A 16,440-nucleotide genomic window follows, 5' to 3' on the forward strand; every position below is an offset into this window, starting at 1 on the left:
TTAGGTGGTGGCATCAATTATGAACCAATGTAGCCTAACATCCTTCTTCCTGGTATCCTTTCTCTAAAGAAATCAACGTAAACACATATGTGGCTCTTCCCCACTGACATCTAGCAGTGCAGAGTTGGCATGAGAAAATGCCCATCTTTTGTGAAATGTTCTGAAAAAATGAAAATGCCCATTTTCTCTTCGGCCATTGGGACGAAAGGTGGTCTATCACAGACTGTTGGATTCTCCATGGTATGCATAATTTAGCAATACACAGTTCTGCTATGTTTCGCAATGGTTATGGGCCTGAAACCTATCCTGAAAGCATTCCTATAAGTATGCCTTTGTCAAATCACTGGACGTTGGTCTATCTAGTTGCTCAAGTTGCCTCTGATATGGCAAACATTTTTTTAAAACCTATCCATATCTAGCACCATCATACCGAGACCCAGGGAAACACATGAGGGTCTTAATTGCCATCTGAAACGCCCCCTGTACAGTAGGAACAAAAGAGAACTGACATTATTTTGAAATTGTGGAAAAAGTCAAAATTCTGGATTCACTGCAACACACCTGCATTCAACTTGACCACAGACATCTACCTAGTGAGTCAGGTGCTTGTATTTATCCGATGTATCCTGTTTGTCACTCGACCCATGATCTTTCACTCTAGACCTAAAATCTATGTATGTACTTGCTAACCATGCATATTGACTACACACTTTATATATATCCATTCTTTCCGGGGTTGTGTGAGTGTGTTAGGGTTGTGATATTCTATATGTAGGTACCAAAACATGCCTTGTACAATCCCTTGCTGCTCTTTTTCTGTGGGCCTGGAATTCCTCTTATGCTGCATGTATTTCTCTTATGATCAGTTCTGATGATCGACCTACGATTGGGTAATTCTCAATATCTGGTTACCATGCCCTATCACATGGCAACAAGCACTACTTCCTTCTCATTTTTTCTTTGTTGGACAAATATATAAATAGCGTCTTGGCTAGCTAACGTAAAGAGAGGACTCATGTTGCAGGGAGCTTCTTTTGAAGGGCATTTCTGCTGCTACGCAATCAGCTTATAGAGGTCTGCAGACACAAGCAAGGGTTGGAACTGTGTCAGTGTAGAGACAAGGCTGTACATTCCCGTTTGCAGATGGGATACTTGTTTAGCTAGGCTGTAAAAACAATGTTTTGTATTTTCGTACTGTGTATGTTGTTCTCATTTGCCAGCGTTAGTGCCCTGATCATTCTCGCAGTAGTTCAAATACATAAATATATATATATATTCTATACTACAATAGAGTATAATAAAAAATATATAACTGCTTTAACTATCTGATGTGTTTGCAGTGAGTTTGGGGAGGAGTGCCAACTGAGTAAGAAAACCTGTATAAAACGTCTCTGAAAGTTGTCTCTGGCAGTTCTGTTATTTCTCTACACATTCTTATCCAGTGGGTATAGCTCATTGGGGGATCTGTGCAATAACTGTAAATGTTCTCAACTCTAAAGGGCATCAGCTACTTCCATTACTGCTGGGAGCATGGGAAAATGTACCACCTTCTCCCCAAAAATTCTGGGGTACGCAGCAAGTGGTTGAAGTTAAATGCCTTGTTTTGGAAAAAATGTCAGACTCTGGAACAAAGATCATACAGAATTATAGTATATTATCAATCAGGGTGTGTGAGCTCTGTTGTACACCAATAGATTCTTTAGGGTATGGAAATGTTGAAAATATATAGTTGTGATAGATGTTGCTGTAGTACAGAGGTTGCTATCCATGACCTAGGAGTAGAGCCCCAAACTGACATTTTGTTTTCACTTTTTTTCGAAAACTCATTGACAACCAGTATATGCCTGGGATCCCATGCTCAGGAGATACAAGAGGATGAACACGTGGCCACTTTCCACACTGATGTATTTAGCTTTGAGGAAGCTAGAAAGGATCTTCGTGAGAAAAAGGAAAATTAAAATGAACTGTTTTTTCGCAAGTTATTACCACCAGCAACTCAAGACAGGTTAGGGCACGATTGATTAGGATGTATTTGTACTGACTTTCTCCTCTCCACACCCAACTACTCTCTACAGATCTACTACAGCCTCACAGAATAAGGGCCCTACCTGTGCTTAGGGCAGAAGACAGGGACAAATGGGAATCTTACTAAAGGGCACTGGAGGCAACAGCAGAGGCAAAAGGCCACTGACCAGTACTACTACATTTTGAGATTTAAGTTTACATACTTGTCAAGTGCAAAACACTGAGCAATTATAACAAAAAAATGTATAATTTCAATGCTACCTTTACTGTGTATACTAATATTAACATGTGATTTCCACTAATAATTAACCCAAGGCGTTCGGAAAAAACTTATTTGTATTTTGACATGTTACATCAATGTCAAAAAGACATTTATAATGACATCAGGCAATCAAACCCGAAAAGGAAAAAATATCTACCTAAATAATATAAGAGTAGAAAAGACTATCACCTATCCTTACTTGGGAGAAGTAATAGACAGCAAGGTACCTGAAAAAGCTCAATAGAGAACAGAAAACTTCAATTTCAAAAAGCCACAACGGCACTGACCAAGTTTGCTAGAAAACTGGGTAAGAGAGCGTCAAAGGAAATGCTTGACATTTACCATTCGAGATGCCTTAGCACGGCAATTTATGGGGCAGGAATATGGGGAAACGTACGAGTAGACCCGATCCAAAAGGTAGAGAATACTTTCTTGAAATTTTTATTGGCCGTCCCGTCGTCTACTTCAACCTTTAACATTCATAGTGAACTGGGTCTCCCACATATTACAGATGTGATACGGTGGCATCATATCAGGACCACAACAGAATTAAAACTCACGCAGGCACTTATCACTGACTGTATGAACTTGGATCACGAGTCTCAAATCACTTGGTTACCTTATGTTAAAAAAAAAAAATCAGACATGGGACTCGACCATTTTTACCTCAATCCTCATAAACTAAATTCAATCCCAAGAAAGAATTTACGAGATGCGTGCCTAACCCACTTAGCAGACCTACGCCTGGCTCTTGAAATAAGTAAATCTTCTGTTCAGTATTCTCTCTCCATCTAAACCACAGATAAAATGGAGCCCTATCTGAACCTAAGTTTAAGTAACTTTGAAAAATTTTACTAACAAGATTCCGATTTAACATGTTTCACCGATTAATCACCTTTCCGGTGACAGATGACTGGGCAACTCAATTGACCTTGTGTCCTTGTGATAATCTCTCCGCCCAGTCGACTCTGCACGCAATCATTTTCTGTAAATTTTATACTGTACCAAGAAAGCTATATCTGATTCCTCTATTGAAATTGTTGGCCCTCAAGCAGTGTCGACCAGCCCTAATGGCTCTCCAGATGTTAGAAACAGAATTAATGGTAGCAAATATGACGAAGTTTTTAAAATTTTGTGTGCGGCATAGAACAAATCTTTAAACTGAACTCTGTCACATTGAAAGTATTTTTAAACATGTTCCATACAGTAACAAACTCACTATGCTCAAAACGACAGCCCTTACCAAAAACTCAAAACATACCCTATGATTTCGGGATTACCCCCCTATGCACCTTAATTTTGCTTCTGGGGGGATTGTTTTGTTCCGTCTTGAAAATTTTAATGTTTATATAATCTATCTATAGATAATAATTTATGCAACAAACAGGCACTTACGATTGCTAATTTGCACATATTTTTATTCTGCAGGCAAAAATATCTTTCCATTTTTCTTTTAAACTCTTTTCGTTTTGTATATAAAATTGATACTAACTGTAATAATGTTACCGTTTTCATATGTACATGCTTTTATGGTTTGTAACTGCCTTACCGAATAAAGCTTTTCAACGAACGACATGTTACTACAGAGAGGTAGTAGTGTAAAAAATGCACTTCCACCGATGTGAACAATCAACGTAGCACTAAACAGGTTAAAGAAAACACATCTTGAATTCATCAGTTATAGCCTGTTCCACAGTTTGGAAGGATACTGGAAACCATCAGTTTTGTTATGAGGTAAAAAAAGTGGCTGTGGCATAAGGATCCCAAACAAAACATCTAGATGATGATGAAAATGGCATCTGGTTGCAAAGGGACTAACCACAACCAGGCAGCATAGATTGGTAAATAATAATAATTTTCCCAGATTTGTAAAGGACTACGAACCAAAATTGTGCCTCAGCGTAACAAGAAAAAAGAGATGTGTATAATTAAAGTAAGGGGTATTTCAAATACATTTTATACCATTGTAAGTTAAAGAGCAGGCACATGTAGGATCGGAATAAAACCAAGACAGCAAGGATCACAACTAATTCAATACGCGCTATAAGCACAGTTAGAACTGGAGCTTGTGACGAATATAGGGTATAGGTGGAGGAATACGCTTAACAAGAGAGGAAATTGAACTTGTGCTTTAAGGTTTTTTAAAAAATGTATCAATGGCAACCTGCAAAAAGTACATGGTAAAGGGGTGCCAATGCCTGTTTACTATTGTGATTCTCCTATGACTTTAATAGCTTCTGTTGTCCTAAGCAGCCGTGCTGCCTCTCTCCGATACTTACATTCCTATATCTCCACTGCTGGTTCCCCTTCATCCCATGGCAGTCGAACAAAGTCACTGGGCTGGTGTGAGAGATGGCATCGAAACAAACCTTCCTTGTGTGCAGAGGATCACCTGGACGAATATCCTCTCGCCAGCCAAAGGTGAACACCTGCAATGCATAAGAAGGTAGGAGACAGTCAGGTGAAAGGTTGGGAATGAGAGAGCAGAACAAGAGGGAGTGTAAGACATGCACTGTTAATAACCTGGACCGCCAGACTGCCAAGAACCAGAAGCTGAGAGGCCCTTTCTAATGAGGAACTATTTCTGAAGAAAAACAAATTTCACAGATTTAGGAGCTAATCATCATCTAAAAAAACAGACCGCATTATTAAGGCCCCCCGCAGCACTACTTAATGGCGGTGCTGCATGGTGACAGTGCAGTCCACTGACCTTTAGTGGACTTGCTCCCTTCATGGCGCAGCTCCGACTGGTAGCTGCTTCTGCCCCCATTGCTGCTGCTGACTCACTGGTCAGGAGTTAGAAGCCCTCCTCCACCAGAAGGCTTCTGCCTGCGCCTCATCCCTTGTCGTCTAGTGGCAGAGCATCACTGCTCTGCTGCTAGGGCTGCCCCTCTGTCTCTTTTCTGCTTTTTCCTTTGTGCCGCTATTACTGCTCTTTTTTCTAATTCAATTCAGTTTTTGCCTTAATTCTGTTTTTCTCTACTTTTTTCACCCCTGTGATCCCCCACGGCCCGCCCCCCTCCAGTGGCCCTTCCTTCTCCCGTGTTTCCAGACGCCTACCTGTCCATCCCCCTGCAGCACTACTTAATGGCGGCATTGGCCCGCCAAAGGCAAGTCCACCTGCGTTCGTCTGCGCCCAGCGCTAGGGACTGTGGTTCTCGGACCTTCTACCGCTACGACGCCAGCACCCTCCTTACCTTCAACTCAGGACGCCACGCCGCCTGCCACCTCACGTCGCCGAAGGACACCCATGGGCCCTTCACATGCCGGAACTGCAGCCACACCTTCACCCTCACCAACATGCTGGCTACTCTTGCCGCACAGCTGCCCAACAGCGCTCTCAGTCCGCACAACTGCATCCTCCTCAACGTGGGATCCCTCAACAAACACGCCAAAGAAATCTGGGACCTCGTCAAGGCCGCATCGCCCAACATCGCCTTCTTCACGGAAACCTGGACAAACCCCTGTTCTAGACCAGACATCTCCTTTGCCATACCCCCAAAGGCTACAAAATCACCTGACCAAGAGGAGGCATCGGCATCGCAATAGTCCACAAGAACACCCTCCGACTGACCACAAACTCAAATGACTCAACGACAACCATGGAACAACCCCAGTGACCAGAACACCGCCTATTTACTAGAGAACCGCGCCAAATATTGGACTCAAGCAGATAGTCACCACACCGACCTACACAGCCAGAAATATGCTCAACCCAGTTTTCCCCACCAGCGGAAAAATCACCAACAGCCACACCACCGAACTTCTCTGGACCGACCACTACTGCGTGCATCTCACCTTCACCACGCCTACCATACACCACAGCCCTCATCGCCCCCGTTTGCAGCTGGAACAGGGCCACCGAAGAACTTCTCGGAGACTTCCTCAGCACGACTACTCCGCCAACACCAACAGACGCCAACTCCTCAATGCGCAACCTTCACCGATGGATCTCCAATTGCGCAGACACTCTGGAACCCCGCAAGAAGACACCAAGCAAGCAACATTCCAAGAAAGCCAGCTGGTTTACTCCTGTCCTCCATGAGTCCAGATGCACCTGCAGACTACTCGGAAAGAGATATAGGAACAACAAAACCCCATAAACCTACGCAACCTACGTCAACACACACCACCTTCTCAAAATAAAGAAAATGGCGTTCCAAGATAGAATCGATGCCAATGCACACAACAGCAAAGAAATCTTCGCCATTGTCAAGGAGTTCGCCAGGCCCAACAGTGAGACCACAGACGTCCCACTCTCCCAAGACCTCAGCACCAAACTAATCACTTAATTGCACCACAAGATCAGGCAGATCTACGACAGCTTTGACACCCAAGACCCTGCCACTACGCCCGCCACCACTGCACGCAACCACGACACACCATGGTGCTCAACTGGCCTCTGCTCACCAGACGACACACTCGAGAGACATGAAGAGCATCCACTCATGAGCCCAATCGGATCCTTTTCCATACCACATCACCAAAAGGGCATCCGCCTTCATTGTCCCTCCAGCTTCGCTGCTTTATCAACTGATCTATCGAAACCGCCACCTTCCTCGATTGGAAACACGCTAAGATCAACCCCCTGCTGAAGAAGTCGCCCGCCAACCTGACAGACCAACATCAGACCCATCTCCCTCCTCCCCTTCCCAGACAAAGTCATCGAGAAGGCCATCAATGCCCAACTCTCTGTGTTCATCGAAGAGGACCACGTACTAGACACCTCCCAATCCAGCTTCCGAAGCAACCACAGCACCGAGACCGCACCCCTTGCCACCACCGACAACATCCCCTCCCTCCTCGACCGGGGCGAAACCACAGCCCTCATCCTACTTGACCTCTCGGCCGCTTGCAACACCTTCCCCCATCGCACCCTAATCAAGAGAATCCACGATCCTGGCATCTGCGACAAGGCACTGGATTGGATCCACTTCTTCCTTACTGGCAAAACACAGTCAGTCAGACTACCCCCATTCCTCTCAGAACCTACAGTGATCAGCAGCAGAGTGCCACAGGGCTCCTCCCTGAGCCCCACCCTCTTTAATGTCTACATGGCTCCCCTCGCAGCCATAGTCAGAAGTAACGGACTCAACATAGTCTCCTACGCTGACGACACCCAACTAATCTCAGGACCTCAAGACTTGGCTCTTTGACTGAACCTCCATACCCAGACGAATCAGCAGCTTCCCCCCAGAGTTCCTTGAGACCCTCACAGGTGAGTAGCCGCGCTATAAAATCCCGATTGATTGATTAACTGATTCTGCTAAGCTCTAGCTGCTCTTTAGAGCTACCAGCTTTCGTGAAATTTCTAGATTCTCCTCCTGAACAGTCTGATGATGTAATCTTTAATTTCCATTCCAAAAGTACTTTGATATTTAAGTATGTACTGCATGCCATATATAATGTCCTGAAGCAGTCAACAGGGCAGCTTAAAGCACTATATATAAATACATCATTATACAAATGCATCATTCTTATTGGAATGGGACACGGTATCATTGTAACTGTTTATTGAGTGTTTATAGGAGGATGCGGGCAAATAAGAAACATACAAAGTTGTGATTTCTAAAGGAATGACTTCTTAAAACTACTTTTTTTTCTTTCGTGGAAAAATCGTAACCAAAATGATTTTCTTCTATAGGCAGTGAAGGTGACAGTCTGGAGAATGGATCAACTTAAAGAGTAGAGGATGTTCAAGAAGTGAGTGAATGGGTGTGGGGTGTCCATGGATGCAGCACAAGAGAGCGGAAGAGAAGGTAAGAAATAGGACATAGTGAGTGAGGATGACATGAATGGTGATGGGTGTAAAAGATTGTGGATAGGAGTGAAAGTATGGCTAGAAGATGAAAGTGTGGCTGGGGCCATATGAGTGAGGAGAGAGCGACTATGGAGTTTGACAGGTTTAATGGGGCAAGAGAGAATAATGGCATATGAGAAAGGTGATTTCTTGTGTTAGGGAGGAAAGGTGAGAGGATATGCTGGGAGCCAAGGCGTGAAGTACCATGTTCGAAATTCAGCTAAGCATTCTGTACATTAATGCAATAAAGGGTGAGAGCAAATATGGTTTTGTTCTCTGATGCATAAAATACTTCTCGTGATCTTCAAAGCCTGCATTTTCCACATATTAGCTATATTACAGTCATGTGAATGTTTTGGGCCACGTGTTAAGCTAGTACCTTTATACTTCCTTCTATAGGAACCTGGACATAAAATTATACAGCAAATCATAGCTGCTCTGTACCTTTCCTATTAAATCTAGGGGAAAACGGCTTGATGGATCTTCCTAAGCTTCACCATGTAGAAGTCCCCAGTGGGTCTCTCTCTTTGACCACATTCTGGGAATTTTCCAGTGATCCAGGTGAGCTTAAAATCATTCACACCTCCATTATAAGTGGGGCCTTGCTTCAGTAATGTTATTCCCTTCTCCATGTACTCTCTTTTGTCTACCAAGGTAGAGATCCTAGAATGAAGAGCTTAGCTTCTTTATGTCCACCTTGTTCAGTGACCTCAGCCACAAACTATCCTGGGAATACCTTTTAAGGTTTCTAATCTGAAGGTAGGCATGTGATGCAATGGTAATGCAGGATATCAATCCCAAAAGAGATGATGAGAACTGGTTTGAAGGTAATTACATTTCTTTTAATGAGATTGCAATCTCTCCTTAGCAGGATATTCTCAGACTGCTTATGATCAACACCGCTCTGAAGAACTCCTTTCATTCAAACACTCGAACATGACGTTGAGATGCTGTTCTTTATTTGGAGTTTCAGATTTAAAAAAATACTTTTCAGAGATCACCTAACAAATCTTTCACAACGATTTGTGGAGGTTTGCACGCAGGAGGCAATCGCCTACATAAAGGTAGATGAAATATTCCCTTTTATGGGACAGGCCTCTAACATCACAATGTTTGGGAGAAAGTACAGTGAGCGCGTCACTGGCTGAAAGGTAGGACTTTGCACTGTTTTATTTTTCATAATCAATGTGTATCACTGAAAGTAGGATGTGAAAATATGTATATGAAAGATCTACAGAGCACATCCAGTGCCATTAATTTAATTGTGACTATATTAATATAATGCCTAATTGTCAAATCTTTCTTTCTTTGCTCATTTGTTTGAAGTCTTAGTCTTAAGACCTGGTTTGAATCTGTCATCCTGGCCTTTCTTCTTTTCTAGGTTGTAGAAGGAGTATATTATTTTTGCCCCTCTGGCATCTGAAAAATCTTCAATGGCGGTTTTTAAAACAGCAAGTACCTACTCAAGCAAGGGGCAAGGTGTAGTGGTATAATCTTATTTGCAGGCAGGATTCAAAAGGCATTTTACATTTCAGTCAGCATGTATTCAGCAATATGTTGATCAAGCAATAGGCCTTTGTGATGTTCTGCCACACTGGGCTGAGGAGGTATCCGCCCACTGGAGTTCATGAAAGAATGGAGGAATGTCACTGCTTATTAGCTAGCGTCTTCAGTCACTGTTGATAGTCAGTTTCATCATAGGCCCTCTGCCTATGGCATTGGTCTTTTATACCAAGGCTTTGCTCTTATTGTCCACTGTCAGATACCTTTTTCCTAAGCTTCTATTACTGTGGTCAAGTAGCCACATTTTATTTCATCCTGTGGACCTTGAGACTAGTAAATGGAGCAAGCAGCGAACCTCAGATCCAGCACTGGACATCCAATGTTAGGTTTGTCAACCAATGTCAGATGAGCGACACCAAGGGTCTGTCCATAGTCTCAGAAGTCAGTCACATTTGCTACTGCACCTATCTGATTTAATAACAATAGAAATTCGCAAAATAGATTAACACAATCTTGTCTTTTTTCTCACGGTATATCTTCAATGAACTGCTCCAAAGACCCAAGAGCAATTTGCTATAGTTTTCTATTAGTGTAGGTGTGTTTGACAATAAAAATAAGTATCAGATACCACAACATTTTACTCAATTTACATATGTGCCTGTTTCTTTGACAAGATCGACGGACAAGGAAGAACCTAACTTCCTACTGACCTTTGATGTAACAACAGAATCAGCAAGGTCGCCCTTGCCAAAGAGCCTCTAAATGATGGTCACACCTTTGATGTCCTCAATGAAGCCCTAAACATTGAGCACCTCTTCCGCATTTACCTCTATAATGAAGTATCAAATGTTGTAAGATTCCTTAATGACTAGCACATTGCAGGCAAAATGAAGGACCTTAAATTGGAATGGTATTAGCTGTGGCACTTTTTTGCGAGAGGCCCCTAGAGATGCAAGAGTGAGGTCTAAGAAAGGAGAGAGTGCCCCACATGACCCTTTTGTTGGGCTGGAGAGCAAATCACTCTACGTCTCTTCACTGCTGACAGAATATATAGCATAACTTGACAACCTGGAAACTGTGCTACAGTGGTCGTCTGGAATATACTGCAAAAGGGATAATTGTGAAATAGAGAGCCAGAATGGTGGATGGGAGAGCAGCCGTGAAAACATGCGAGCGGACAAACGTCTAAAAAACTATGATCAACCCCTACAGAGGTCTTATGTATAACAGAACCCCAAAACAAAATTATTGCAGGGGGAGAGGGGGGAAGGGAGGGGTGTGGAGGGTCCCAGTTTGGACAATGTAAATGCAATCAACTTTCAAACTTTAGGTTCATCACTTTGCTGGTGAGCTGATAAAGGATAGCAAAATCAACAGAACAGTACCATCCAGGTTGTATTATTTTTATGGCTTCTGTTTTTCACTTCCCCTTCTGATCAGGCAGGTGTTCTTTTTGAAATTGCCATTGTAAACATTTAGAACTCAGTTGGAGAAACCACTAAAGTTGAGAGTCTAAACTAGATTATAGAGCAGCAATTAAAATAAACTTGTGACCTCTTCTATACTGTTTAGAATTTGACACACTTGGAGATAAATAAGGCAATTTCCCCTTCCTATTCACTATAATGGGGTAGTGGTAGTTAGTTTTGTCTTGGCTGGCAGTGTTCAGTGTACTTTCATCTTCTAATATTGATAAAGGCAGATTGTGGGTCATATCTCCAAAATGGGAATGGTCAGCAGGACTGGACAAATTCCCTAGGAATCAATAAGCTTAGCCCAAGACACTGCAAACAGCCCTAATGTAGTAGGGGTTGCTGGCAGGGCTCAGGGTACATGCATATTCGAATAACAACCAACAGCCTAAAAGTAGTAAGGGGTAGTCTAATTTGACTCTGAATCGTGCATGTATGTCCCAAGACCTAACTTTTTGATGAGCAAGGAAGACAAAGGTTCTGTTCTCCCAGAGAAGACCAAAGCTGCAATATCCAAAAGACTAATCAACACACTCTGTTGCTTGAAGTAAGCAGTCAGATGGGTTGAATTAGCTGTTGTCCTGGGTGGGAAATGGCACTTGTTGGCTAGTATTGTTTTAGTTCAGAAGCCTCTGTCTAGAGGTGAGCAGTCCTGCCAAATGCCACATATTCAGGGCCAGACTAACGCATTTCAGAGCCTGATGCCACATGAACGCAATAAAATGCTTTATTCACCCAAATTAACTTCCCTGGACTCTGCCTGCAGTTGCCCTGGAGGCCCTCTAACAATAAACAATGAGAGCGCTGTTAGCCCGCAGCGCTGGGAAGGGAGGAGGCCCAGGCGGTGGGAAAGTGGGTCGAAGACAGGTTGCTATCGATGACATCATGTGGCTGGCTGGGGCCTGTCATTGCCGCCTTAATGTGTATGATCTAAAAATAAAATACTGTCGATTTCATCCGCATCATTGACTGTTAACTCCATGAAACCTGCATACACGAATTCAGGGTGTATGTGTTGTTAAATTACAAACACTGCACTCCTCTCTTACACTCTTCTTAAACAGCTGCATACCCTTGAAAGAGTTCTTCCTGTCAAACCCGCAGTCATGTGGTTAAGAGAGGTGGGTGGTGGTGTTGGCCGTCACATCGAAGCAAGCCTATAGTGCACTAACAATGCTGCATGTGCATTACCACTACCTGAAGTGGGAAGCGGAGGAGTGGGTCCACAAACTGAGCAGGCAACGTCACTCTTAAAGTGAGGGACACTGCATTTCCGCCTTACTAGCTATTTAGACTCAATGTTGATATTTTCGAGCAGTGCCAGATCCATACTGAAAATACAGCAACAACCGCTTCATAACTGGGTAGCCCCTCCTTCACCACTCACATGTAGGTAGTTGTGCTTAAAGTTCAGGCGTGTTTGATACATTCTACACTGTTGGCATCTTTGTCAACAGCTCACACAAAAAAAAAAAAGAAAATCCACAAGTTCCAGGATCCAACCCGCTGTTCACAAAAACCAAAACCTTGTAAAGCTAAACGTCATGCACATAATGAAGCAACTTTTTACAGTGAATCAATACCATACAATAGCAACTCACCTGCCTTGTCATGCCCTTGTGCTTCTTAATGGCTGTGGCCAAAAAACTGCAGTCCAAGTGACTTGTATATATCCTACCTTTTGGTAGCACTGTGCTTAGAATTGGAAACTAATTTTAGAGGGCACGTTTGGAGGGCCAAATGTATGTAAAATAATTTAAGTAAATGGCGAAATATGCTAATATTTTAGTTTCTTATGCCTAAAGATGAGAGCAACAAGGACATTCTTTTGTATAGTGCACTGTGTCTGTTAGGGGCCAAAGGAAATAGGTAGCAAGCCTCTGGAATAATGTTCAAGTGACTATGTCGTGTTTGACTGTCACCTTTAGTCATCCAAAGCGTTATAGACAAGATTGATCATTTTGTTTGTTGGCATGTAGGTATTTATAGTTGTGATTCTGCCTGGGACAGACAGGCCCATTTATTTTAGATGGCGTATGACATTTTGGCTGGCTTAAAGGTTTTGGGCTTGTTGCCTTCTGGCTTATGATCACATTTCTCTTTAATAGCATGAATAATATACATATTTATCTAAATCTGGGATGCACATTACACCTTCTGTGCTGCAGCTCTATCGTTCCAATCTAAACAAATGTGGCCCACACAGTGGAACTTCTACACAAATGCAAAATAAATGTAGGACGGTGAACGGGCCTATACCACCTGACAGTTGTTAGATCAACCCACTCTATTTTGGATTTTACCTATTACAAGATATACACAAAATTAGCTTCAAAGTCCCAAAATGCTCGGGATAGTCACTTATTAAGCATGAACCCTTCAGGAGCATTGCAATGGATTTAGGACTGTTTCTGGACAATATATTATGCAAAAAGGTGATTTGTGGAACTAGTCATGACATGGAAATGACTGCTTCATTCGATTTTTGAAAAGTCACTCAAAGTGTCACACAAGTCATCAAAATATTACACGAGAGCACTGAAAATATGGAAATGCCACTCAAGCAAACTGAAAGCTTGGCTGCTACGGGTGAAAGCAGAGGGAGGAGGAGGGGAACAAACAGATTAAGGAGCTTGGAAGGAAAGCTAACTTGTGGCAATATATATAAAATGTGTTTTCCCATGGCTCGCAGGTCAAAGATGAGTTGAGTAAAAACTGAGCAAACTGAGAACTTACAAATCAGTGCCATGCTGCTGTCCTAGCCGAAGTAATGGAAGTAGATTAAGTCACCTTTTGCTACATTGTCTCTTTTTTACAATAAAATGTCATTCACTACTAATAATGAAAGTGGAAGCTGGTTTGAAAGGAAATTCTAGAAGGTCAGGAGAATTCCCTATTGAGTAAACTAGGAAGAAAGGTCCCTGGAGTCCATGAAATGTGTTGGTCAAGCATAGAGGAGGGGGGGGGGGGGGGAAGGACAGCAGGGTAACACAAGACAAGCGGATTCGATCTTGCACTGGCAGGTCAGCTTTGTCTCTATTATCTTTACAGGTGCAAGATGCCCCTCTTGTTGGGATGTGAGCTACGACCTGACTAGGGCTCCCCGACCAGTGCTCGCCTGCCTTTGGGAGTGTTTGAGAGCCTCAGAGCCCTTGGGAAGTGAACCCCTTTGCAAATTTTGGATTCCTTCGAGATACCAAAAGTAGGTGGAATCTGGGCCTTGTAAAGACTGTGCAGTGTTTGCTCAGGCTGCCAGCCTTGATTGCTCTTCCACATGCTTCCTCCTTCATGGGGTGTATTTGTTCAGCAGTAGACAGTACAAAATACAGTGGTGCATGGCTACTGCTTTTGTCACCAATTTCCGTTCTTGCCTTTTTGGAATCCTTTTAATCAGTCAACAGCATATCGTCTGCCATATGTAGCTGTATGGATTACTAGGCTTTCTGTGATAATCCCTCCTTTTGCTGTATGGGCAAATAGCATCCCATTGTGCCTGTGGTTGAGTTGGATAGTCCTTATTATATTTATAATGTGCACATATATCTCTCACATTCACTCACCCATTCACTGCACTGCCAGGTGCTGCACCTCATAACACTATACCCATATTACAGTGGTCATCACGCATAACGTGAACACTTCACATACCGGCAAAAAAAAACACTACCTTCCCAACCACACACCCTACACAATGTAGCTTCCTATCCGTGTGAGTAAGAAGTTCAGCACACCACCTGGGGTGCAGTAAGCCCTATACAAATGCTACAACACAATTCAGTACAATACTCTGGTGATCTGGCCATATTGTTCAAGAAACAATTGAGAAAATGTGTTTTAACCTTTCCATTCCTTCTCTTGAACATACACAGCAACTATGAAAGGCCTCTGATGTCAGCCCTTGGTTCTCTATGTGTTCTGCTAAACTGCTTTTCCTCGTTCAGCCAAGCCAGCGAGACCCATGAGCTCATCAGAACTCCCCTTCCTGAGGCTCCAGTGTCACTGTGAGCTACAGGAGGAGGAGGGGGAGGCTCCTGGGTGCCCTGGTTTACAGTCTTTGCCTTTTTTTCCCCCTGCCAAATACACATCCTGGAGATGTGGGGAAAGAGTGGCACAAGCTGTGTTTAAGGACATAATAAAGTTTAGACAGCAGGCCTTTGCTAGCTTTTATTGACCTCCTGCTGCTCAACTGTCTTTAATGGAGCTCTTAACATTCTAATGTTCTAATAATCATGGTAAAATATCAATGTTTCTGTGTGAACAGGTTTTATGGGTTTAGGGCAGACCCCTTATCTTTCATCGCCAAGGGAAAGAGATTGATCAAGTTTGCCAGATTACGAGCAGGAGGGAAAACGGTCTGGATGATAGGTCTAAAAGAATAAGCTACTTACCTTTGGTAATGCCTCCTCTGGTAAAGCCGCAGATTCTTTACATTTGAATATTCCCCAGGCATCAGACTGGATCCTCAAATTTACGGGCCGTACCCCAGCCTGCCAGTAGGTGGCAGCGTTCGGCTCTGCATCAACCATGCTGGAGTTTTTTTTGTTGTGTCTATATAGTAGTATAGTAGCCACTCCAGCAAGCAGACATCTGTTTTTTTTCATGACTTTCCACGCCAGAAGCACAGAGCTATGAAGAATGTTCACATACTGGTGTGCACAGCTAAGGCCCTCAGAAGGAAGACCCTATTTGATCAATACGCAGAGCAGGGAGGACGGGAGGGTAAGTAAGGAACCAGCAGCTAGGTGGAGTCTCTACCAGTAAGGCGTTACCGAAGGTAAATAACATTTTCTTCGGATAGAGACTTCTAGCTGCAGTTTTCTTACCTTAGAATAGATACCCAAGCAATACCTGTCCGGAGATGGGTCTGTGAACATATAAGACCAAAAAGTCCAGCAGGGCGGGAAGGGCAAAGTGCCCATCACCATAGACCTGACCATCCAGACAGTAGTGCTTGGTAAGCATTTGCAAGGACACCCATGTTTTTGATTGAAAGATGTCCAGGACAGGGACTACGTGGGCAAACGCAATGGTCGCAGCCTTGGCTCCGGGACAATGAGCACACAAGCCCTCAGACAGTTGCTTTTTGCCCAATGCATAGCAGATCTTTATGTACACACTATCTGTAGTGAAATGGTTCATTTCTGCACTAGCTTTCCTTTCTTAGCCCCAACATATCCTACAAAGATTTGACCATCCACCCAGAACTCTTTTGCATGTTCAATGTAGAATGCCAATGCTCTTTTTGGGTCCAGATAGCTGAGTCTCTCCTCTTCTTTGAAAGGGTGATGCAAAGCATAGAAAGCAGGCAAGGTGATATTTTGGCCTACATGTAAGGGTGTGACAACCTTAGGAAGGAAGGAGGCAAGGATCCCAAGCAC

General features: G+C 43.2%; 1 protein-coding gene across 2 annotated transcripts in view; it reads right to left on the reverse strand.

Annotated features, from left to right (window-relative positions):
- Positions 1–16,440, reverse strand: part of GALNT10 (polypeptide N-acetylgalactosaminyltransferase 10) — a 553,591-nt gene that overhangs the window by 51,957 nt on the left and 485,194 nt on the right. For both annotated transcript variants that reach the window (XM_085617641.1, XM_085617642.1), the window contains one exon: positions 4,567–4,716. In XM_085617641.1, coding sequence (XP_085473767.1) covers positions 4,567–4,716 — 150 coding nt within the window. The remainder of the gene's footprint in view (positions 1–4,566; positions 4,717–16,440) is intronic.

Source organism: Triturus cristatus, chromosome 7, assembly GCF_964204655.1.
Source record: "Triturus cristatus chromosome 7, aTriCri1.1, whole genome shotgun sequence".
NCBI classification, from domain to species: Eukaryota; Metazoa; Chordata; class Amphibia; order Caudata; family Salamandridae; genus Triturus; species Triturus cristatus.